The 25,686-nt window shown below is 38.6% G+C and overlaps 4 protein-coding genes across 5 annotated transcripts in view; 2 read left to right on the forward strand and 2 right to left on the reverse strand.

Moving 5' to 3' along the window:
• The window catches only part of LOC118732915 (vesicle-associated membrane protein 7), a 32,696-nt gene extending 32,516 nt beyond the window's left edge, over nucleotides 1-180 (forward strand). The window contains exon 6 of the transcript XR_004992197.1: nucleotides 6-180. The gene's annotated coding sequence lies outside the window, so the exon portion shown is untranslated. The remainder of the gene's footprint in view (nucleotides 1-5) is intronic.
• LOC118732910 (mitochondrial amidoxime reducing component 2-like) overlaps nucleotides 1-11,170 on the forward strand; it is an 18,379-nt gene extending 7,209 nt beyond the window's left edge. The window contains exons 1-3 of one of the 2 annotated variants that reach the window (XM_036462032.1): nucleotides 9,913-10,491; nucleotides 10,597-10,895; nucleotides 10,964-11,169. In XM_036462032.1, the coding sequence (XP_036317925.1) occupies nucleotides 9,928-10,491; nucleotides 10,597-10,895; nucleotides 10,964-11,072 (972 nt within the window). In that variant the 5' untranslated portion in view covers nucleotides 9,913-9,927 and the 3' untranslated portion in view covers nucleotides 11,073-11,169. Of the gene's footprint in view, nucleotides 1-9,912; nucleotides 10,492-10,596; nucleotides 10,896-10,963 lie in introns of those variants that run through there. The other variant, XM_036462034.1, reaches the window with a different exon arrangement.
• On the reverse strand, nucleotides 158-5,768 carry LOC118732912 (mitochondrial amidoxime-reducing component 1-like). The gene is made up of 4 exons (XM_036462035.1): nucleotides 5,628-5,768; nucleotides 4,942-5,561; nucleotides 621-907; nucleotides 158-551 (listed from the first exon to the last, which is right to left on the reverse strand). The coding sequence occupies exons 1-4, from the start codon at nucleotides 5,632-5,634 to the stop codon at nucleotides 440-442; spliced, it is 1,026 nt and encodes a 341-aa protein (XP_036317928.1). The 5' UTR covers nucleotides 5,635-5,768; the 3' UTR covers nucleotides 158-439.
• A 3,079-nt stretch (nucleotides 11,171-14,249) lies between the features above and the next one.
• Nucleotides 14,250-15,706, reverse strand: LOC118734538 (mitochondrial amidoxime-reducing component 1-like). The gene is made up of 4 exons (XM_036464256.1): nucleotides 15,499-15,706; nucleotides 14,828-15,432; nucleotides 14,468-14,754; nucleotides 14,250-14,396 (listed from the first exon to the last, which is right to left on the reverse strand). The coding sequence occupies exons 1-4, from the start codon at nucleotides 15,503-15,505 to the stop codon at nucleotides 14,285-14,287; spliced, it is 1,011 nt and encodes a 336-aa protein (XP_036320149.1). The 5' UTR covers nucleotides 15,506-15,706; the 3' UTR covers nucleotides 14,250-14,284.
• Between the last annotated feature and the right edge of the window lie 9,980 nt (nucleotides 15,707-25,686).

Consider the following 25,686-nt stretch of genomic DNA (forward strand, 5'->3'; position numbering starts at 1 on the left):
AAGACATTTTATTTTTAATCTTCATTTATGTATGTATATGACACGAATATTTATAAAGTATATGCATTCGAAAATATTATTTTCCCGATGAATGGAAGAGAGCGCATAGCGTTCTAGACGGGTCTTTGCAATGGTGAAATGCATGTAAAGAAATAAATAAAATTCATCGCTTTATTTATTCAAATAATATACATATGTATGTATCTATATTTTTTACATCACACACTGTATACGAGTATGTGCACTCAAAAAACATGTATTTAATAAAATAAACATGTACGAATTATAAAAAAAGAAGTATGCTGTTGTTTGCGCCTAAAATTATTACATTCGTTATAAAAATTTAATCAAAAGCAAATAGCATAAAATGTATTCATAAATATAAAAATATATGCTAAATAATATATGTATGTATATATAAAAGACAATAATAAGTTATCTATTTTTTAATGCCGATATAAATGACATCGCCTCGCTTGACTTTCCCCGGCTCACGCAAACCCAAATGAATTCCAAGAACAGGGCTTGGGTTCTTTTCAAAGCAACGATACCTACATATAAACGGAAGAATAAGTGGGTTCAATGAATATCAATTAATTGAATACAGCATATAAAATTACGTTTTTAGAGTTTTCAATGGATTATTATCAGGATCGCGCTCTCCGGTTTCTGGGTTGATGTTGGGTAAAATACATCGTCGGCATGGCGCTACTTTACGGAAGACTGCCTGCTGGCCAATTTTTATCCAATCATATGAATCCTCAGCATAGGGTTCGTTCTTATCCATTTTTAAATAGAAACCGCCTCGAAACTGAATTGGCTGTACTGGACGCGGGAGTCGTTTATTGAGATCTTCAATTGATGATAAATTCATCAGCATATAGCTAGTAGCATCAGCGAAGGCACCCTGAAATTGATATTTAACTTATATGTACATATTTGTGTATGCTTTCACACATTTTTAATATACATACATACATACAATATGTATTATGTATATTTGAGTGGTTCAAATTTTGCATGGGGAAAAAATGTCATCGTAGAAATCGGGGCACCCCCTTAGTTTCTTCCTTTTGGTATTTGTAATATCTATACCGAATTTCAATTTTCTACTGTGGCCAATACATGGTGCTCAGTGCCCTTGAAATGCGCTACTGAATCCCTTTGAGACTGACCAAAATATTGTATCTTCATAGAATGGGCAGGGTATACTCATCGTTCTGTCACTACTGTGGAAAAGTCAAATATAACGTACATCACACATTCTTAACTTGCCAGCACTTCTTGACTTCGCGCAGGATGTTGGAAGAAAGACACGGAGACAAACCCCGAACAACGCAATTGGGGTAATGACCTCCAGTGCAGACAAGTGGGAAGCAGTTACGAGATACGTGAAATTCTTACTCCGCTGCAAATGAGAAGACGGATGTCTACTGAGGACACCCGAATGAAACGCTCCTACAATGGAGCAGCCTTGAGGCTCTAGTAGCGCACATCTGAAGACTTGCATAATAGCGGTGCCAGATGCGGGATTCTTGCGCGGGCGGTGGGTGTTTGGGTTTTAGTGGGTAGCCCAACATGCTTCGGTGGAAGTCCCACACTCGCGGAAGGTAGAGATTAGCGACCCCGGCCAGTGCATAAAGCATTTCCCCCCCCTACGAAAAAAAAAAAAAATAGATTGGCGCTTACACATATGAGTAGTCCACTTGCAAAGTGCTCTATGTAAAATTTTTTCGATTTTTAGTAGTTGCGGTGCCTAGTAGAAGAAGTCGTAAAAAAGAAGTAGACCAATCGTCATGGAAGAGAGAATGCGAAAAGCTAAAAAAGCTAGCTATGTAAAACTTACGAACGAAGGGACTTTTGGCGCCTCTGTCGGAAAATTCAGCTTCCATGAGGAATCGTCCGATAAAGGGCTGAGGCTGATCCGACTTCGAAGTGGCCCGAAGCCTGGCGGTATGTAGTACTGGGTTCTAGTATAAAAATATTCATTAAGCTACATGGGTGTCTCCAGATCGAAAAACTGCAAACCAAATCGAGTATGTTGTTATAGACGGAAGGCACACTTCCAGTATTTTAGATGTACATACGTACACTCCGAGGGCCAAACATCGGTTCGTACCACTATATGGATTCAGCCAATATACGCACCCGCCTCGGTGCAGCAAAAAATGTGCGCCCGACAATGCAAGGAAAGTTCATCGTCGAAAAGCTGCAATCAAAACAGACGGCCAATTGATTCGCCACTCGACTCTCACACCTGCTGTGAGAGAGCACTTTTCAACAAAGCGACATACGCGGGCTGTGGAACCACATTTTCCGCTCATTACTGGTACGATAAGGAGTGTCAAGAAGCTGCAGCTGCCTACAGGACCCCGCTGCGATGGGGCGCAACGCGAGCCATGTTATAGGGAAATGAAGAGGGAACCTAGACGTATTTGCCGCAATAAGAAGGGGGGGGAGGGTCTAATACGTGATTGCGAAGAGCTTGAAATGCTGGCCGACAAAAAAAAACACCCGAAATTATTAGCAGAGAGTTGAACGACTTACGGAAGGTTTCAAGACTCGTGTAGGAACGACCATGGCGACCTAGTGACCGACGTCCAGAACGTACTCAAATTATGGAGGGAACACTTTTTGACCCTTTTGAATGGCAGCAGCACTAAAAGAAGTGGAGAAGACGAACCCGAGCCCCCAGTCGATAACGTTGGAATCGATATCCCAGCGCGATTATGCTGATGAAAAGTAACAAAGCTGCTGGAGCTGATGGCCTGTCAGCAGAGCTATTCTATTACGATGGCAAGGAGCTAATAAGGTGCATGCCCGACAACTGGATCTCAAGTGCGCTCTGCCCAATCCACAAGAAAGGCGACCCCGCCATGCGTGTTGTGTAAAATACTGAAGCCCACCGTCAACGAACTGATTGAGCCTTACCAGTGTGGCTTTAGGCCTGGCAAATCCACCGACGACATCGATATTATTGTTTCAAATAAGGGTTACATCTGTTCTGTCTTAGATGGAGAAACAAAGCATGTGGGTCTGGTGGTGAACGAGGACAAAACGAAGTATCTCCTAACATCACACAAACAGTCAGCGCATTTGCGCCTTGGCACCCACGTCCTTGTTGACAGTTATAATTTCGAGAAAGTGGAGAATATCCTTTACTTGGGAGCCAGCATTAACACCGATTATAATGTCAGCAGCGAAATTCAATGCAGAATCACTCTTGCCAACAAGTGCTACTTCGGACTGAGTAGACAATTGAGAAGTAAAGTCCTCTAGCCTTACAAAAATCGTATTCTATAATTCACTGATAATGCCTGTGCTGGTTTATGGCGCGGACGTAAGGACAATGAAAATATCTGATGAGGCGGCTCTTGGAAAGAAAATATATGCGAAAGATTTATGGGCCTCTACGCATTGGCGATAGAAAGTACCGCAGACAATGGAACGTGAGCTGTATGAGTTTTACAATGACATGGACATAATAATAATAATCCTAACGGGTTTTACAATTTACCGACCAAATTTTTCATCCGGTTCACGTCCCTGGTAAGAAGTGCGCGCTACCACTCCGCTGCGCCAGGGTTCAAGCCCTGGTCAAAGCAACATCGCAAAATAAAATTTAGAAAAAAAAAGGTTTTTTCTTAACAGCGGTCGCCCCTCGACAGTCAATGGCAAACTTCCGAGCGTATTTCTGCCATGCAAAACAGCTTCTCATAAAAATACAATCACCGTTCGGAGTCAGCGTAAAGCTGTAGGTCCCTCCCATTTGTAAGACAACATCAAGGCGCACACCACAAATCGGAGGAGAAGCTCTGCCAAAACACTAATATATCGGCGTTTAAAGTACAAAACCACGTATCAACAAATGGCAAAACCGCGTATGTACTTTTGCATAAATTATTTTTTAGGTTGCAACCTGGCACATACATACATATTAGGGATGTTGCGAATGTGGAATTTTAGACACCCGCGGATCGAATGCGGACGCGGATGTTTAAAAGCTTGCGGATGTCATGTATTTTTAAGAAATAATTTAAGTGGGTAAATTAGGTGATTTAGGTAAATAAAAAATGGAAAGGTTAATAATTTTTAATAATCTGGTATATCCTGAGTTTTTCCCGAAAAAAATCACCCGTAAATTTGTATTCCGCCCATAGTAAATATGTACATGAAAACCAAAAGTGAAAAGTGAACCGGTTCGGGGAAAATTAAACTCATGATAAGACTGAATGTTTTTTAGTACTTGAATTTAAAAATTGGAACATTGTACTTAATAAAAAATTTGCATAATATTCTAGGGACCGAAAATAACAGTTAGTTTTTACGAGTTAAATTTGGCCTAATATTTTTTTTATTCCGAAATAAACGTCTTTTCCGGATAATAAACAAACCGCTTATCCAAATATAAACAAATTTGGTATCATATGAAAGAGGACTGAAATAGATTTTAAACAGAAAAAACGAACGGAGATTACCACCTCGACTTATAATTTTTTTCGTTCCATTTCAATATTCGGATTCGCAAATGAACCGCATTGATTTTTGCGAATGCGAATGTTAAAATACGCGGTTTTGCAGAATAATGACGATACGCGGTTTTGTATTTTAAAAGACGATATATATGTGTATATGCATATCGATGGTCCTCTCTAATAAAGACACAATTCAAAATTCAAAAAATAAAAACCGTTACTACTTTTAAGTGACTCATGCTTTTAACCCTTGTCTAATCCATGTCCAATGCTTGCCAAAGTAAGTAGTAAGGATTAGATATGAATTAGAAAAGGATTTGAGACATGAGCCACTTAACAACAGTAAGGTGTTTGTTTTTTTTAATTTTGAATTGCGTCGTTATTGCAGAGGACCATCGATATATGCAAGTTTGTTTGTACAAACGTTTAATAGCAGTGCGCTCATACTATAATAATTGTCACATACCGTATCATATTTTTTTATATGTGGTTCCTTGGCTAAATCTTTGTCAATTGGCTTCGTTGGTTTCGGATAGGGATAGTACACCAGCTTCACTCCGTTTTCCTGACTCAAAATGTATTGCGAGAACCATCTGTCGTATTTTTCACCGCACAACATCGCATCCAATGGAGCACCAAATACCGATGTGTGTATATCGATGCCCGGCGCTTCATTAATTAGCTTACTAAAATCTAATTCCAGTGTTTCCATGCCGGGTGCATTGATTTCTAGCTTTGTTGGTGTTACCAGTTTCGAAGCAATCAAAACCATCTTAGGGTAGCCACGAGCTGTTAACATTAAATTGTTACTATCGACCAGCATCAGCGCACGATCGCGAACGCTCTCGTAACGTAGGCCCAGCACTTCACATTCCAGTTCAGTGTCTTCTGGCATTTTGAGTGGTGCTCCTGATTTCAATGGGAAGAATTCGAGCATTTCTAAGATGCCCACACGCTGCCATTCCTCGGGCATGACATCTTGCTTCCAGTATTTGTAGTATAAATAAGAAGCACTCGATACGGCAGTCACTCCAATGCCAGCGCCAAGGCTGACTAGCATTTTGGTGGAAATTCCACTGGTTGAATCTAAGACGAGAAAATGTGCAATTAAATGGAAAAGCAACCTATGGGATTTAACGCAGTTTTATTTACTGGACATTTCGCACTAGTAATCCGCTGTAGCACTTTCTTATCAGTTGACGATTTGTTAAAGCTAATTTTTTTATAGGTAGTACATTTGCGAAACACTTCGTCCCTATCTTAATTCCACTGTTCGCAATGAGCGACTGAGAGTAGTCGTGTACTTGCCTTATGTATGCTTTGTTAGGCTACAAATACATATGTATGTATATCTATAAGCATCCAAATGTGTACATAAATAGATACCGTTGTATTTGCATATCGTTACCTAGAGGTGAAAAGGAGCCAATTCCATTTTTTGTAATTATTCAGGAGATACTAAAAATCGATGTAGTTACGCATTATCTGTCATTCTGCATCTAAAAGTAAATTTTGAAAAAAATGTGGACTTGGCACCTTTTCACATTTAGGTAGCGATATATGCATTCATACACAGCTACATATATAAATACATATATATGAAAGAAAATTTTGAAAAAAATTTCGCTTACGTTATTTCGGCGGTTAGGGCTCGATATTATGTACATATGTTAGGGATATATATCGAGCCTTAACCGCCAAAATAACGTAAGCGACCTTTTTTTTTCAAAATTTTATTTTTGATGCAAAAATATTCCTAGAGCCTCTAGATGCATTTCTGCATCAAAAATAAAATTTCGAAAAAAATGTCGCATACGTTATTTTGGTGGTTAGCACTCGATATGTATGATCTGTAAAAATTTGTATATCAAAAACCAAAATTTTTAACTAATACGCTTTTGCAAAACATGAGCGATCTGTATGTATGTAAATGTATGTCAACTTTCGTGGTTTTTTTTAGAACGAATTAGTGGGCGGAACTACGGGGGAGCAAAGTGGACTTTAGATGCTCATGCGCCGTTGCTGATGCATTTTTGTATTTATCGCTCGTTTAAGATTGTGTCGACCTTCTATTGAATTTGGTATTCAACAGTTACTTGGCTTTATGAGAAAGCGCGAATGTCTAGCAGTGGACTCGCGGCCTTGGTGAATTCTACGTTGAACTGAAATAATCCTTTTTTACAGGAGGAGCAACGAGCGTCAATGTCAATACAGACGATTCTGTGTGTGGAGATTTTTGGAAAGTGCTACATATCGATGGTCCTCTGCAATAACGACACAGTTAAAAAAAGAAAAAACCTGCTAATCTTAAGTGTCTCATGCCCCTAATCCATGTCTAATTCTTACTACTTACTTTAGTAATCCTTACTACTTACTTTCAGTATTTTTTGAGATTAGCGCGATCAAAATATCTCGACTTTTCTTGATACTATATATAGAAGATAGTAATTTTTAAATAGGTGGCAACCCTACTCAAAAAACGAAAGCTATTGTACATGCGAAGGCCAGCCCCTTTCATCTGGTATGTCATTTTGCAATCCAACGAACGGCAAAAATCCTTTAAGTTTTTAATAGGTGGCAACCCTACTCAGAAAAATAATACATTATTGCACATGTCGAGGCTAAGTCTTTTCATTTTACAGTGATGGTGCAGAACTGATGCCTACGCTTATTATGATTGAATATAGTAATTTTATTAATAGGTGGCAACCCTATTAAAAAAAAACATTGGTGCCTTTCTAGAGACCAATCGATTTCATTTGACACCTCATCTTTTGTAATCCAACGAACGGTGCGTATCTTGTATACTTAGACAGGTGGCAAACCTATTAAAAATCTAAGTAAAAAAGGTCACCCTATCAGGACCTGTCAGTACAGAGTATATTCGAGAAAATCTCGTCAAAATCCGTTCAGTAGCTTTAGAGACTACCGCGTACGAAGAATCTCGACTTTCCTTTATACTATGTATAGAAGAAGATAGACTTATTGCTTAGTTTATTATTATTTGTGGCGTGCGCATTAATGTTGTCACACAAGGGGCGGGACCTACAGTTTTACGCCGACTCCGAACGGCGCTTGTATTTTTATGAGAAGCTGTTGTCATGGCAGAAATACACTCGCAGGTTTGCCATTGCCCTGCCGAGGAGCGACCGCTGTTAGGAAAAAAAACTTTTTTATACCCGAGCGCACTTGTGCACAAGGGTATTATAACTTTGTTCACATAACGGTTGTTTGTAACAGGCAAAACGAATCGAGATAGATATAGACAAATGTATACATAAATGATCAGAATGAAAAGAGAAATCGATTAAGCGGTGACTGTCTGTCCGTCCGTCCGTCCGTCCGTCTGTGCACACGATAACTCGAGTAAAAATTGAGATATCTTAACGAAACTTGGTGCATGGACTTCTTTTGGGCATAGGATTGGTATTGAAAATGGGCGAAATCGGACAATAACCACGCCTACCTCCCATATAACGGTAATTTTCAGAAATACGAAAAGCGCGATATTTTAGTAACTACTGAAGATAATTCACTCAAAATTGATATTTACAATGAGTTTTAGACGAAAAATAAGAATATTAAAAAATTTTGGCAAATGGGCGTAGCCACGCCTACTTATGGTTACATGTGTATATCTTGGTAACCGCTGCACCAATTTCTTCCAAACTTGGCACAATTGTTGGTCCTGCTACAGCATACCAAATGGCCGATTTTTAAAATCGGACAATAACCACGCCCACATCCCATATAACGGCAATTTAGAAAAATACGAAATCCTCGATAAATCAGTTAGTATTAAAGCTAATTTATTCAAAATTTATGGTTGCAACGATTTTTTACCAAGAAATACACTTATGATACAATTTTGGAAAATGGGCGTGGCACCGCCCACTTATGATCACATATATGTATCTCGCTAACCGTTCTAGCAATTTGAACCAAACTCGGTATGGTTATTGTGCTTGCCACATAAAAGCAAAGCGTTGAAAATTATTGAAATCGGACTAAAATTACGACCGCTTTTCATATAACGGTATATTTCACAAATGCTTGAAACTGCAATATTTCGAAATTTAAGGACGCTAATTTACTTAAAATTTATACACCCCGGCTTATCGTGCAGCGGTAGCTTTCGGAAAGGTGGAAAACATATATTTAATAATTGCGCCGGGTATTTAATGTTCGGCTCCGCCCGAACTTAGACTTTCTTACTTGTTTATGTTGGGTTGAACCGGGCTTGAACCCAGGCCCTGCGGAATGGTAGCACGCACTGCTAACCGCTACACTACAGCGGCCGTCTATGATCCCACCAAATTAAAGGATCTTCTTGTCTGGGTATATGGGGTAGCTGTAAATGTTTCTCCATTTCTCCAACGGTTGGGTATCCAAAAATTGGAATCAGTATCAGAGCCGTTGGCGATTTTCTCAAAGCATTGCCAAATATCCTGCTCTCGCTCCTCAATAGAAGCTTTCAGGCTTCTCCATGCTAACAGAATTATACTTATTTTTGAATTATTTAGTTCACCATCTATCCAGTTTTTAGATTTATTGATGTCAGAAAAGAGAACGAGTTTTGAAACGTGTGTCACAAAATATCGCAACAATGGAGCCTTACGGGGCGATTCGGCGACGATTTAACGATGAGCTGCATGAGCTTTACAACGATATGGACATAGTGCAGCGAATTAAAATTCAGCGGCTCCGCTGGCTTGGTCATGTCGTTCGAATGGACAGAAACGCTCCTGGACAGTTCAGCTCGAAAAAGCAGATAATCTAGCTAAACGAAAAAACCTAATCTAAAAATATTGTCAAATTTATTAAGGACAGCAGTCTACCGGATATCCGAATCCGGCTCTTATTTTTTACAGGATATCCGAAATTCGGTTATCCGGCAAAATTTCTATCCGGCACATCCCTAAAACTTACTTTGTATCGGACGAAAAGTATCGAGTATGTACTTGTACCTCAAAGAATCTCGACTCCAGCACCACTTGTGTACATTTTATTCTAAGTTACTTCTTACCGATCTCAAATTTGTACCAAATTAATTAACTCTCAGAATTTAATAATGAAAATAAAATTTGAAGGAAATACCTTCATACATACATACGCGCAAGACGTCTTCCATATACCTCACTCGCAGCTTAAAAGCTTAATATAATATTTTAACCTAACCCCCCCTTAAAATTTTTTTTGTGCAATAATTTTGCAGTCAATAAATATGTCTTATCATATTTACATATCCATATACATACAGTACACACACACATATATGTATGCACTTAAGTGAACCATGGAAACAATGATACTCAACAGCGAAGTCAATGCTCACGCGCTCAATGAACCTTTCAAATGTACATATGTACATACATACATACATACATACAAAGTCATATGCACTCATTTTGTTTGTTTTACTCAGTTAATTTTTCATCATCTCAGTGTAAAAATGCGTTCGGTGGAGATTAGCACTTGGCTTCGCATTAGCATTGGCGCTTTGGTGGGTGGCGTTACTCTTTGGTGGGTATACTGCATGCGCCTACGCAGGAGTAAACGACATCCCAACGCCGATAATTGGCAATATCTTGGTACACTAAAAGCCATCAACTTCTATCCTGTCAAAGGTGGTGCTCCCGTACGTCTGGAAAAAGTAGAATGCTCTGAGTTCGGGGTGCATTCGAACGATTTGTGGGAGCGTTGCTTGGTTGCCTACGAGGAGTCTGGTGCGGTGGTGTATGCTGGCTCCTATCCGCGTATGCTGAGCATACGTTCGGTGATCGTGAGAGACAAGGTACTGCGACTGGAGGCACCGAATATGCCGCCGTTAATTGTGGACTTGAATGAGTTGTTGCGAGCGCCGTTAAAAGCGCCTGAGAAATGTAAAAATGCTATTGGCAAGCGTTTAGTTGAATGTCAGGCCGAACACCATGAGTGGTTCTCGCGTGTCGTAGTGCGGCGTGAGAACGGATTGCGTTTGTATGTAAAGTTGTTACCTCAAAAGGGAGAAGCGGGGGTGAGAGTATAACATAATGGCAATAAATAAATAAATAATTCAGACTGAAAGTGACGAAGCATTCACTAAATAATTTATATACATACATACATATAACTATTTTAGGGGATTTTTCCAGTTATGGTAATACATGAAAGTTCGTTACATGACCTTAATGAGCGTCTCAGTGGCCAAAATAAACGTGTCGACTGTCAACAGTTTCGCGGAAATCTGGTAGTCGATAGCAATCCAAATGTACCACCTTATGATGAGGACCGTTGGTTGTGGCTGAAATTCGGTAATGACGCAGAACGCTCGACGATCATCAGGTATAATTCCGATTGTTTGCGATGTATTGTGGTCAATATAAATGTGGAGGATTATACGCGGGATACCAATTTTGAACCGCTTAAAACGTTAAAGAAGTAAGTTCTAAGAAAAAAAGAAGCAAGTGCCTTTGAAAATAAAACTTATGAAAGAAATTATTTTTCAGATATCGCCTCCTCCAAAATCCAAAAGAACCATCTATGGGTGTTTATTTTGATGTTTATAAATGTGGCATGCTAAATATTGGTGATCCCATTTATGTTCAATATAGGTAGATACAAAAAAAGTGGAAGTTAATACATACAATTACATATATGTGGGTACGGCCATTCCAAGCTTCTGCGCGATGGCCCTCGCCTAGATTATTAACAAAAAACATATCTAATATCAAATTTTAAGGAATCTACATATTTACATATGTATGTATATGCCGTAATATCTAAATAATTTTGTTAAAAATTTGTTAAAACAACTAGCCTTTTTAATTTCCCAAATTGCGATCCACGTTAAAAAACAATAATCCGTGATGTTCAGTGGAAAAGTTCAGCAGACCTCGGATGAAAAATTGTGCAAGGCGATCATGATTTCATGGTGGACAAGAAAGATAACTGTGGTCAAACAATCGGAAAATTCAGTCTTCACGTCGAAACGACCGAAAAAATTTCGGCAACAAATAAAAAATCATTGTAGCATCTCTAGAGGAGAGACGAAAATCCTCCAGAATAACGACTTACGGAAGGTACTGGCCATATTCTTTTAAGAACAAGAACGACAAACTGGTGACTGACGCTCAGAACTTGAGGGAACATTTGCCCAACCTGCTGAATGGTATCAGTGACGGCAACTATAGAGATGACCATGATCCGTATTCACCAATCAATCATTATGGAGGTGATGTTCCGTTAACAAATCATCACGAAGTTTAAGAAAATGAAATGAAAAATAACAAAGCTGCCGAAGCCAATAGTCTATCAGCTGGGCTATTTAAAAACAGGTATTTAATTAGGACCTGTGACAGGAGCCACACACATCATCTATTTGCCGATCTTCAAGCCATCGTCGGTAGCAAATGAAGTTTATAACAAAATGACTTCTTATCGTTTGATTTGTTAAATCGGATGTCGGATATGATTAAAAAAGCTTCATAGCTGCACCGGGTATTCCGATGAAGCCGACATCATAGCCTTTAACCATCGCGCCGTTTATTTAGGCAATTATGTAGGTTAGTGTTGGTAGCTATAATTTAGAAGTCCTAGTAGATTTCGTCTACCCGAGAATCAGAATTGAAATGCAATGAAGAATCTCTCTCTGGTAGACTGAGGATGTTTATGCAGATCGATGCCTAAAAATATTTAACTCCTAACTATAATCAAAACGTATAAATTTGTATACATTTTGTTTCTAGTTATGTGGTACATATTTTTAGGCTTCGATTTGTGCATAAACCTCCGGAGTCTACCTGCTAGTGCTTCGTTGGAATGACAATGAGTAGACAAATGATCATGAAATTCCTCTCTCATTTTATAAATCTATCGCCATATCCTCCTTATCAGATGAAGACGCCTTTGGAGTGTTCGAGATATAGATTCAACAAAAGATTTTTAGGCCTTCAGACATTTGTAAGTATCGAAAATAATGGAATCATGAGCTGTATTAACTTTACAATGACATATGACTATATCTAGTATTCAACTAAATTAAAATACAGCGGTTCCGCGGGCTAGCCCATGTCGTACGAATGGATGCAAACGCCCTGCATTGGAAAGGTCCAGGTGTAGAAAGACTTGCAGCCTCATCATATATCTCGAACGATAGGGGACACAAACGATTCGTCTGCAGGCGAATTCGTCTCCGCTTACAATTTTGTAAGTCGAGCGATTGCTTCGTGTAGACTTTACGTCGATTACGTTGTATTCGTCTGGAACAGCGTTGCTAAATGAAATATGAAGGTATTTTTGTATATTTCCTTAAGAGTTTTATTATTTTTAATTTATTTGGTACACTTTATAGAAAATGGGCATCACCGTCAAATGTTATTTACTATTTTTGCCGTTCATTTGAGACATTTTTTGTGTAGTTATAACTTTATACTGGTATACTGGTGGAATTAGTGGGCTCTGGAGTGGCGAGTAGTGCGTCAACGAACGTTGGGATGATACGAATAGGGTTAGCCTCTTGAATTACGTATCGTTGCTGTACGCACAACGAATAGTACTGACATGTCAGTCGCTGACGAATTATCAGAAGTGGACGCTGCTGCCTGTGATGCCGAAAGCCTTGAACTTCCAAGCGCTGCGCCACTTGGCGCTTCGGCCTTCGACATAGAAATGATGCGGTCGATCGTTTTTTCGGTCTCCGTCAGCCGTAAATGCCGAACGGGACCCCACCTGTCATATTTATATTACGAATATAGTTCGCAATCTTCTTTTTGTGCGGCTTATAAGGTCAGCCCATCTGTCTGAAGAAAAATAAACAAATCGTATTTTTGGTTATGTTACTAGAATATTCAGGATTTTTGCTACCAAGTATAAGCTTTCCTTCTTCCATTATCCCGTCCCATCGCTTCTGAACCCTGACTCTGTCAGAACCAAATACTGGTACTCCTCTTGCCAGATCCGGATTTTGGTCTATCTCTTGAATCATCACCTCAAATTGTGTTGTTGTGGGTTTTTAATTGGTGAAAACATTTATTATTATTTTTTTATTATTATATTGATTACATTTATTTTGTTTGAAATTTATAAACTTTTCACTGAGTTTACTTATTCCGGCTGAACGATCCATCTCGACGAACACTTATAACCTTTCGTTTGTTTTTAACGATTATCCTCGCTCTTTCGTCTCCTTTTCGTGTTAGAAAATTCTAAACTAGACGAAAGCAACGTAACGATCAGCTGTTTTCGTGTTGCCAGACGAAAACGAATTACAAAGTACCAAGTGACGAACGATTCGTGTGGCAGACAAGACGAACGCTCGTTTCGAGATACATGATGAGGCTGTTGGCTTCACGTGATGTTTTTATTGGCACCAGTTAGCAGGAAGATGTAACGCCTGCCGTTCTATGTTGAACTCAGCCAAGTAAAACAATGCTTGATATGTACCAGGACCGCAAAACAGTCACTATTTTTCAATTTTAATTAACAAAACCAAAAAATACTGTCGATCGCAACCAGATATTTTTCTTTATACATTCTTTTATAATTTTTAAAGATTTATATTTTTCGAGATTAGCCAATAAAGAATAAAATAAAATAGTTAATATTTAAGTTTTATAAAGTTTCAGCGGGTTGCGTGGGTATGGCCTTTTAAAATTTATAAATAATCGTTATTTTATCGCTGAGCGAAAAAAATAAAAATTTTATAATAATAATTTCTCTTGAGCAAAAAAATATGAAATGATAAAATAAAAATCTGATTCAAATAATAATTCGTATGCAATGGTATAAGAATAATTAAAAATGATTTAAGATAACTCTTCTTCTTTATTTTACGACTTATCCTCTACATACACAACTGCGTTCGTCTTGATGGTGGCTGCAAAGCGTAAACCCAGATGAATACCAAGTGCCGGCGATTTATAACCTTCAAACAAGCGATACCTAAATAGATGCATAACGAAATGTTTACATATATATATCAAATGCATTTTGTGAGTATATTTTCAACTCACTTCTTCAATGTATTCAACGGTTCGCCATCGGGGTCCCGCTCTGCTGTCACCGCATTTATATTCGGGAATATACAGCGAGTGCAGGGTGCCACTACACGGAAAATCACCTCGTCGCCAATCTTCACCCACTGCCAGTGATCTTCGGCGTATGGCTCGTCGGTGTCCATTTTCAGGTGAAAGCTTCCACGAAACTGCAATGGATCTACCGAACGGGGTATGCGTGTGTTTAGTTCTTTAATCGAGGCCAAATTCATAAGCATGTAGCTGGTGGCGTCATTAAAAGTTCCCTTTGGGAATAAACATGTAAGAACAAAGGAAAAATAATTATTAAATAATAAAAATTGAGGGTTTTTAACTCACACGATCCTCCTTTAAAATGAATGGCTGACGCGACATGCGTGAATTGATCGCCTTCACGGGTTTCTCCAATGGATAGTGAGCCAGTCGCATACCACTCCCCTTATTCAGTAGATAATTGGATAACCATTTGTCATATTTAGCTCCGACTGGTCGCACGTACACGGGGGTGCTCCACACCATTGTTCTTATTTGCTCACCCTCTGCTTTCAAAGCGCCCAAATCCAACTCGATCGGCTCCATGCCAGGTGCGCTCAATTGCAGCCGTTGTGATCCAACCAACTTTGTAGCAATCAATACCATGCGTGGATAAACGCGCGCGGTGATCATTTCATTTGAAGCGTTGATCACCATTAGTGCGCGATCGCGGCATCCATTAAGCATCAAGCCAAGCATATCGCACGCAAAGGCTGCGTTGGCATCTAGTGTTAACGGTGCACACGACTTAATGGGGTATAAATTGATTTGGTCCAAAGTACCAATACGACGCCATTTTTCAGGCACTGCGTTGCGTTTCTTCCATTGCAGGTATGACCAGTAACCCAGGCCAGATGCGAGTGTTACACCCACACCGATGGCAACACTGTAGGTAAGTGTGCTGGATGCTCCTACATACATATGTACATAAGTGCTTATTATACATAAATATTACTAAATAGGATAGGTGTACTTACTTGACATTTGGCGATAGGTGTTGATGTGTTGTCTTTATTATTGCACTTTGTTGCTAAGTTGAACTCATTCGCAACGGCGTTTATGTGCAGACTAAATAGCATTCAGCAAAAGTCATAAGCTGTTATCAAGAGCACATATAAAATAATGAAAATTTGTGAGTACCGATGGTTGTTAAGTGGCAAAACTGGAATGCAAAGAGTGCAGAGCAAATACGCCAATTGTAAAGTTTCGCAATTGAGCCAACTTACGTACATATGGGTCGTGTAACCTACTTCTCTCCTTTCATGCCTTAAATTTAAAGATATCTGTATGTGTAGAAAAGCGCTGGGTGTTATGCGTCCGAGTACACCGAATACCGGTTTTGCCGGCTACAGAAACAAAATATTAGGGGTATTCTCTGAGTCTTGCAAAGCCCTTGCATGGTGCACAGATTGCACGGATTGCACGGCAAAAACCGGTTTTCGTATGGGACAGCTTTGCAAACCGTGCAATCCGTGCACCGTGCAAGGGCCTTGCAAGACTCAGAGAATACCCCTATTAAATTCAACTAGAGAGTGGAAGCTAAGAGAGCGAAACAACGAGCCATTGAACCACGATCACCAGCTGCCGGTTGGTAATGTAAACATATGTATGCATATCGCACGAGTTCGTGAGTGAAAAGTGCATTAACTCAAATTTTAAAATTTATCAGATAACTGAAAAAACTGTTTTTAGGCAAGTACGTTTTGAAAGTTTGAACGTAACAAGGAAAAGAGCAAATTTTATGTTGATACACTTTGGAAGACCTTTCGCGATATGTACATACAACCAATGCAGGGAAATCATTAAAAATAACAAAATTCTGGTTCAAAACTAACACGAGTTTCCGAGTTTCGACAATTACACCAGCACCCTTAATAAAGGTTGGGTTGCCGTGGGCATACTTATAAGACATTTATAAAAGTAAAAGTATGGTAACCACTAACCAATCCAATTGATAAAACGGCGCTAGCCAACGCCGAAGTTATAGAGACGGCTAATATCAATCTACGACCATGTGCACAGGATCCTGAACAGCCTTAATATAAGACAAGTAGGGACAGTCGACAGGTTTATATTTTGAAAAACTCATATCTGAACAATTAGTGGTATGGAAGATAATATGGTATATGGAAGCGCCGGTATAAATGATTTTCACAGTAGGCCTTGTATGGTCGATAAGTAAATAGGTCCATCTCTTCTTCTTCTGCTTGCTTCGCGGCACCTGGTAAGAACTTTTGCGTGCGCCAATGCAAAAACAGCGTTTAAAAGAAAAAACGGTATGTAAAGTAAAAAAATTTGAACGAATAAAGAGCAGAATCCTCCTCATACATAGGCTTTGCCGATCGTCTTATTTGCACCTGTGAAATCTCTGCCAAGCGTGCATAATCTTCTCTGATCTTGCACGTACAACATAGGTACGATGCGTAAGCTAATAAAAGTCCTTATAAGGAAACCTAAGATCACAGGTGAGCGTTTTCTGTTATTGTAGGGCCAAGAAGCCTCGCTTCCCAACAGGATGAAGAGTTTTAAAATGAGAGTTATGTGATATCTTGAACATCGTTTAAATGAAGCCTACCGTGCTCCTTCTTGGACGGATGTGGTCGAATCTTTCCTTGTCGATTCACCATTTTTACGATTCGTCTTAATAATTATGAACTGGTTTCTTTGAGTCTTACTGCCGCAATAACGACCGTTTCGATCAATTTCGTTAATCGGAGGTAAATGCAAGATCGCATTAAGGGTGTATGAGGGCGTCAAAAAAAAAGTGCGCTTACACAATTTCATTTAGCCATCTGAAAACTAAATTCGAAAACAAATAAACATAGGGCCAAAGCAGATCAAATACATGGGGTTTCTATATATTACGGCTGCAGCGCATAAATAACTCGAATCCAGAGCCATCAAGCGAGTTTTATAGTGGTTAGTCCATAGGTAATAGGACCATATGTGAAAGCTATAACTTCCGACAATCTGACTGAACTCTATCCAGTGCTTTTTGAGTTTAGTCCGAAGAACAAAAACAGCTACCATTTTATGTATATAGTAGGTATGTAGATGGGACAATCTATAATGAAACTTATAAAAATTCAAATTTCAAACTTCAAAAATTTTCCAAAATTTTCACAAACAATTTTACCCTTTCCCAAAAATTAAAAAGAAAATAACAATTGCTCAATGCGATTTAGAAATCAAGGAGAAAATTGTTCCCAGTCGAATGATGCTTGCCTATCTATATTTAGGACGTTAGCGTAAGGCGGTTCCAGAGATAGGCGATTGGAGAAGTTAAGTTTGCATGAGAGGTGCCACGCCCCCTTTTCCAATATTTGCTACTTTTTGCCATAAGTACGCTATTGATAAAATATGTAGCTGTGTAAAAGTTCAGGACGTTAGCATAGGCTGCTCCAAAAATAACAGGACAGGAGATGTTAAGTTTGTATGTGCCATGCCCCTTTTTTCCAAAAGCTTCTTGTTTTCGCCATAAGTAGAGTATTTACAATTTATGCATCCGAGTGCCAAGTTTCAGTTTCCCAGCGTAGTTGGCTTAAGAGATATATTGGCGCCCTCAAAAAAGCGGTTTCAACCTTTTTTTGTGACGCATATATATGTATGTCTAGATATCTATCATTCTCCCCATGTATAAGAACGTTAGGAATATCCCGACCCCAGCGCCTCCTATCATGTAATTTTTTAGTCTAAATATTCCTTTTCAATTGGCTAAAAATTTTCTAAGTCTGAGCCAATTCTGCAACTAAATGCAGTTTTTAAGAGCATCCCGACCCCAGCGCCACCTAGCGTTTCAATTTTTAGCCGGAATATTTCCCTTCTAGGTGCTGACATATATATACGGAAAACTCTATGAAATTGTGAATTCGTGACGTCTCAGCTTTCTTAGTTTTTTGGCAACAATAACAAAAAGTTTTGATTTTTTTTTATCGAAAAACCTTCCACACATCCAAGAAAAGATCCAAAAAAGAACTTTTTACAGAATTGAAATCGGTTAAGCCGTTTGGTCAGGCATCGCCGTCATACGAAAAACATTTCATTTATATATATATATATATAGATTTCCCGATTAAATTGATTTCACCTCTTATTTGAATCAGCTGCTCAGTCAAAAAAATTTTGCATTGGATAAAAATATTAAGTGTCTTCACCCCTGCTAGTAGGTACTTGTTAACCTACTAGTTGGTACTCAGTAATTTCATCAACTGTGGACGTCCTTTTCAGCTTTCTTTTGTTACTCTGGTAAACTATGTCTATCAACAGCTGATTCGTGGCTTTTTTCCTATAAAAAAAAATAAATTGTAACAGAAAATTTAAGGAATTTTACTTACTCATATGAGCGCGGATTTAAAATTGGATAAACACCGAGCAGCTGATTGCAGCTTACTAACTACCACAAAAATTATCAAGCTTCCACCACGATAATTCGGTAAAACTAATTGCGAATAATTATATTGCAGGTACAATTTCATTCGAAGAATTTTGTATCTAATTAACAATTTATTTGAATAATGCTCAACTCTGAATGTATGAAACAAAAGATTAAAAAGAGTGAAGACTCTCAAAGTAAAATATATTTTCATTATAAAAGAAAAATATTTTGTGTTATTTTAAGCGAAATGGCGTAAAAGAGATTAAATATGCTCAGCGCCAGGGAAATGATAAGACGTGGCCAACGCAAAAAAAAAATACTTAACAGATACGAAAAAAACGGACAAAAACGAATTGTCTGTTATTTATGTTACAGGGAAAAAGGAGACGGTTGGAAAAAGACTTTTACTAAATGGTAAATTCAATTCCACAAAATACCGAAAAACCTTGCTTTTATGATTTTTGCTGAGAAGACAGTTTGTTTTATAAAAAAAAAAAACAAGTTAAACAAGCATGAGGCAGCTCCGCTCCCAGCCAAAAGCTAAAACGAATAAGAAAAAACCATGAAAAAAATACGGAGTCGGTCTATTTTATTGGAAATTGAAAACCAGCGAGAGCAAATTGCAAACACTGGACAGTAAACATGAAAATATGTGGGGTGCAAACAATAAACTTTCGCTTCCTGGCAACAAACAGCGGCACTAGCGGCATACGGACATTTTTGTACGGAGCAAAACGGCAAACAACCAACCAGCTGCATTGATGATGGTCTGCTGCATTTCCGTGAAATGAATTGATGAGCGCCGATGCGCCGGATATTACCGCACAATACAAATCGACTCAAGCGTATGGATGAGGATGGTGCAGAAAGGAGCTAGAAAATAAGGCGCAGGGGTAAATGCCGCCAGCCAGCATGGAGGTGTGTGTCTTCGACTGACAGCAGATTGTGTTGAAATGATGGTCACGTAATCAAACGAACATTGTGTACTTACTTACATATATGCATCCAAACTCTTCTTCGCCCACACTGATTGTATGTATGTATGTGCATGCATCACGCTGCTGGCTGTTTCCACGCAGGGGCTTGCTTTCGCCACAATCCCTTATCCACTACGGTTTCATGCTATTTCCGTTTCATATTAAAGTGACATTAAAATTTGCTTCCACAGCATCTGCTGCCTACGAAAACAACAACAACAAAAAGCAAAAATACGAACAATATGTGCTGATGCTAGCAATGCACCGATTGCGGTTACAATGCGAAACGGAAATGCGTCTGACTGACCGGAAAAGTGTTCATATCTGCATTGAGTTGATAGACTGCTGGTTGCTGGCAATCAACCGAAGACTTATGTATGTATGTGGATGCGAACCTTGTTAGTGCATCGTGTTCATGTCAACGATAACAACCAACATTCTATCGGCAGCAATATGTATGTATGTATAGATGCTGTTGATGGCATTGGCGATTATGTTTGTGTTGGAGTTGATAATGATGGCCCGGCCCTTTTGGTTGCAGTTGTAGTTCTGTTGTTGCTGTTGCTTTTGTCATTATAGCCATAGTTGCGCTTTTATGGCACATCAGCTGGCGTTTCTAACATTGAAAAGTGACAAATGCAGTGCAGATAAATCGATGTCGCAACCCAACTACCCGGAATGTGTGTACCACATGTCGTATGAGTAATTTTCAATTTAGTCAGTTGCATTCTGAAAGAAAATCTAGCACATTACGGTAGAAGGTGTGGCCGTTAGGTTTAATTAAAAATCGTTTTTAAATTGTTGACTTAGTAAAATTTCAAACATTCGACCGATTATTCAAGCCGATAAGGACAGTTCAAACTAAAAGGATACACATCAAAGCTTTATTAGTAGAAGCAATGCAGGCAGTTCTTAGTTCTTTAACTAAAACACAAATGTGAACATAAAGCAAAGAAATTGTCGAATTTCTTAAAGTGAGCCTAAAATAACTTTCAATAGTAAAATTTATCGAATGCTAATTCATTTTTTCAAAGCTCGATTAATAGAGAGTTTGGAATATTTCGAAAGCTGTTCTACTTTCTTACAGCCATATTCTTTATCACTAACGAAAGTCAACACTAACGATTCGCCTGCAGACGACAACATTTCTGATTGCGATTTTATTACTCTATCGGTCGCCTTCGTGTTTGTTTTCATATATTACGTTGCAGTGGTCACTGGTAATGCCAGAATTTTATTCAGATTCAGGGACTAGTTTAACATAAGAAATGATTTCTAGATGCTACAGATCCGAATATTTGCTTAAATTTGCAAACTAATGTAACCATTGATTGTTCATTGAAAACAAATTTTTGAATTTAGGGCAACCAGCTTCGACTACACAGTTCGACAAATTTTGACTTTTTTTACACCCCGAGTAAAAGACATAATTTTTTGTAGATTTTTGGTGCTTAGTCCAAATATGGCCGCATAATGGCTCTATCACGTCAGTATTTTGAGATATCTCACACGGTTTTTGCCGATATTTGAGGTTATACTATGAAAACAACATTTTTTTTTTGCTCAGCTATGCGTTGGTGAATATATTTCCTCTTCACTGTTTACTAAATATTTTTATATCCATTAACTCAAATGTGTTTTTTTATTAACTCAGTTTAATAGCGTCGCTGTAGAGACCGCAAAGTGCTCTTTTTCTTTTTTAAAAACTGTGTTTACATTCATACATATTTATGCGCACGCTTCTCATCGAGTTGTGGTTTACCGCAAAGTTGTCGAAAATGGATTAAAGTGACCGCAGGAAACACATTCCTTTCACAAAGATATGTACTTACAATAAAAGCTTTCATTAATGTATGCATATAAATCAGAGGTTCCCAAACTTGCTGTTCTCGTAGACCCCTTTCAACACTTTACTGTCACTGCATACACGTAAACTCCTTCCCCTCCGCTTTTTTACACCACTTAGTCTATGTCTTTGATGATTGCAAATACTTCAGTTGGAAGACCGAAGCATATTCCGTAAGAGAAAAGTGAAGTGTATCCCCATTATCTTCGAAAAAGATTCCAGATCCTGACCCAGAGTCAGTGTGTGAGTTCGGACTTAGTGCTGGAATTAAACCAGCACTCCCTCTCAGGGAACTCAGCATTATAGACACAAGTGCTCAAATCTCTGCCACCAGCAATTTCCGCCTCGCTTCACTCGGTGTTATACCAACATGTGTTTCTCTTTAGTCTGCAGGCGGCCTTTAAGGCTTCAACACAAAGTGACGGTAAGTGCAGTAGTGCGTCAACAGCACTTAACACAACTCAAAAAAATTTAAGTTAAATAAAGAGGCTATGAAGCAACCATTTTGGTTCTTTACTATCGACACCAGATACATTTTCGTGAACCCCCACTTACAACTCGTGGACCCCTATATCTTTTTAACGCTAACTTAGATCCCCGTCGAGTCTCCCGTAGGTCGTCCACCTGGACCACTTTGGGAACTACTGATATAAATGTATGCTTGCATAATACATAGATATACTCAGGTACACAGAACATTGCTTTTAAACGGAAGATCCAGTCAGTATCAATAATTTTATGTCATCCGTTTTTAAGTTCAATCAAGATCGCCGCTGAAAACCCATATTTGGCTTGCTATACCCTCTTCGCTGCTTCAACAGTTCTGAAGACCTGTGACGGCATTAAGTGAAATGTTATATTCAATCCGTTTTAGGATGGCCGATCTGATCTCTACTTTTCTGCCATAATGATCGGTTGCCATGGTCGAGTAGTTACGAGAGCGCACTACCATACCATACCTAGTGACCCGGGTTCGATCCCCGGTCTAAGCAAGATCCCCAAAAAAAAAAATTCTCTCTAATAGGGGTCGACCTTGGCAGTAAATGGCAAACTTCCCACTGTATTTCTGTCGTGAAAAAAGCTTCTCTTTAAAAACCATGTGCCCTTCAGCGGCGGCATAAAACTGTATGTCCTTCCCCTGCGTATGGCAGCAGCAAGGCGCATACCGCAAATCGGAGGAGAAGCTCGGCCAAGCACTAGCAAATGTTTAAATATTGATTGATTGAAGTAACGATCGGTCCGGTGAATGTCATCTGGCTCCTTTCCATGGGAAAAGCAAAAAAAAAAAAACTAAAAAAGTAAGTGTTTATGTAGAAAAAAAACATTTACGACCCGCACCAGCTAACAGCAACATTTGTTGTGGGGTTATTCATTTCTTTTAAAGTAATATACGTTCTAAAAATGAAACAAATCGGACCGTACATACGGACTTTCAAAATATCTCGACTCCTGCGCCACCCTATCACGCAAATTATTTTATGGAGTTGTTCCTTTTTGTGTAATTAACATACAGTTTTCAAACATCTCGTTGCCTGCGCCACCTAGCGGATTAGTTCCTAAGTTTGAAGACCTATGTTTTAAGTTTCAAGTCTCTGACTCCTAGGTAATTTGGTTAAAAATTGGATGTAAGATTTGATAAAATAAAAAAGGTACTATTCAACTAAAAGTCTGTTAAATTAACATTTTCAATAATTACTCGTGAAAACCTAATTTTTATTTAAACTCTGTCCGCCATAAATATCCATATTACAAATGTATTTGCAAGAGTCAATGAAATTCGAGTTCGCGTTTTCGCACGTGTGCATTACAGCAGGAGAATTTATGGAGGTCTAGTTATTGGAAAGCCAAGCAATCAATCACAATTATTAAATCGTCACTCATCGCCTGGCTATTGAACCATCGCTTTACAGACGCATTTAAATCTCAATTGAAATTGTATTGGAAAGTACATTATTTGCATAGCGCTACGTGGCATGAAGTGCGGTGAAGGCAAGCGGAACAGGAGCGCAAGTGTGAGTATTTATTGAATTAAAATTTCAGTGGTGTGATTTTGAAATCAATGCTGTCGTAAGTGATGGCAAACGATACGAAGAAATCGACTTGCGGATTTGCACAGCGTTGGGAGAGAGAATTTGATTTCAGTGGATATTTTGAAGTGATGCCGAGTGAGGCAGATGGGGGAAATGAATTTGAATGTCAGCGCAGTGAACGAACAAAAGTTTAGCGTTTCACGTTATTGCTGAGTACGCTGCAAAAAAAAAAAAATACATACTATAAAAGATAAATTGAAATATTTTATGTAGATATGTAGGTGTAGCTATGTACAAGTATAAATATATATGTGTGTATGTTATGGTGATTGAAACTGAGCTTAAATATATATGTAGGAATGTGTTGCAAGGGTATGGAGTTTGAGTAAAGTGGCGAATAAATTACAAGCAACATATTGAGGGCGGCGCAAGTGGCTTTGGTTCGGTGTTCTCACAGTAAATGTCATTTAAGCTTATCGTCGCTCATCTACATACATATGTATGTAGCTCGGTAAACAGCTAAAATAAAAATGTGAAAGCGAAAAGAAAACGAATAAATAAATAAACGACAGCGCATACCACTTTAAGTAAAGTAATTTTGTTTATTTTCTCAAAGCGGAAAAAAATTGTTGTCTCAAATAACATCGCCGGAGGGTTAGCGATAGAGATGTTTGATCAGAAATATGTATCTGCAAGAAAAAAGAAAGTTAATAGTAAAACTTAATACTTTGATGAGTGAGCAGATTTGAGTTGGAGAACGGCGAGCCATACATGTTGTATACGTAACCTCAAAATCACAGGCACGTCAAATGTGAGAGCATCGCGTAAAAATGTATGGTAAGTGCAATGAGGTAATAATATTGTTATTTCAGAGCATGAAACGGTTTACTTACCTTTCTTGTCCCGCTAACTTCTTCTCCCTTCGGTTCTTTAATTCTATGTATACCCGTGTGGGTGTGGGTTTATGCAAATAACTTTGCACCAGCGTAGAGAGGCAAAATCAAGTAAAGAGAAAGGTAATTGAAAGAGGAAGAGTGTTAAGAGGCTCGTAACACTCTAAAAAAAACATTTTTGTATGTATGCATGCAAAGTGCTTAAAAGCCGGCACTCACCGCTCGGAAGTAGGCAATGAATGTTTGATGCAAATTTTTTCGGTGCCGAAATAATTTTGTAAAATACAAAGAATGAAGTGGAAATCCCTAAAGAAATTTGAAATTGATGCTGTTTGGCATTTGCGAATGCTACACGCATATTTGCATAAGTAAGTGTAGATATGTGAGTGTGTGTGTATGTGTCATTATACGCATATTTGATTATTGCAGCGGCACTTCAAAGCTGACTTTTTGAATTGTAAATTGGTCGGATATTGCGCTGATAGTGCCTGATGATGCATGGCGACGTTAGGAAGCAAAAAGCGAGAAAATAACAAAATGGCAAAAATCAAAACACACTTCATTTCAGATTACCTTTTTTTTAAAGCGGCTTTGCAGCGCAGTGTGGAAGCAGTGAAGCATGAATATCCACTTACATATTGAGTGCTTAGTAAAGGCGTGGGTATATAGGTTAATATCAAATCGTAATAAATAATGCTTGAGCAAAGTGTATAATGAAAGTGTAGCTTAAATTCAACGACATTTTGGATGGTTTATAAATATTTTACAGCTTGAGGATTTTCATCAAATGAAGCGCTAACGTTGTCACGTTACTTGCTAAAAAAATTAAAATCGAAAAAAATATGCAATGATGATCTTGGAATGGTCTAACCCGACGCGAAAAAGTACGCTTTAAGCCAGCTAATTCAACTTGAAGGCTACGTCTACGCATGTCTAGGGCCCTACATAAATATATCGCTTGCGAAATGATCACAACGACTTTGTCATTCGTTCACTGCAAAACCTCAAAACAAACTAATTGAATCGACAGGCCCAATTGCATTA

The sequence above is a fragment of the Rhagoletis pomonella genome, unplaced genomic scaffold (genome assembly GCF_013731165.1).
Source record: "Rhagoletis pomonella isolate Grant_MI unplaced genomic scaffold, Rhpom_1.0 Rhpom_scaffold_00002, whole genome shotgun sequence".
Lineage (NCBI taxonomy): Eukaryota > Metazoa > Arthropoda > Insecta > Diptera > Tephritidae > Rhagoletis > Rhagoletis pomonella.

Bases quoted from the DNA above. Each gene is read 5' to 3' on its own strand.
- LOC118732912 (XM_036462035.1), bottom strand. The intron at 908-4,941 runs GTATGTGACAAT...TATCAATTTCAG, and splicing joins ATATAAAAAAATATGATACG to GGTGCCTTCGCTGATGCTAC. The intron at 552-620 runs GTAATTTTATAT...GTTTATATGTAG, and splicing joins CCATTGAAAACTCTAAAAAC to GTATCGTTGCTTTGAAAAGA.
- LOC118734538 (XM_036464256.1), bottom strand. The intron at 14,755-14,827 runs GTGAGTTAAAAA...TTATTCCCAAAG, and splicing joins TCATTTTAAAGGAGGATCGT to GGAACTTTTAATGACGCCAC. The intron at 14,397-14,467 runs GTGAGTTGAAAA...GCATCTATTTAG, and splicing joins CCGTTGAATACATTGAAGAA to GTATCGCTTGTTTGAAGGTT.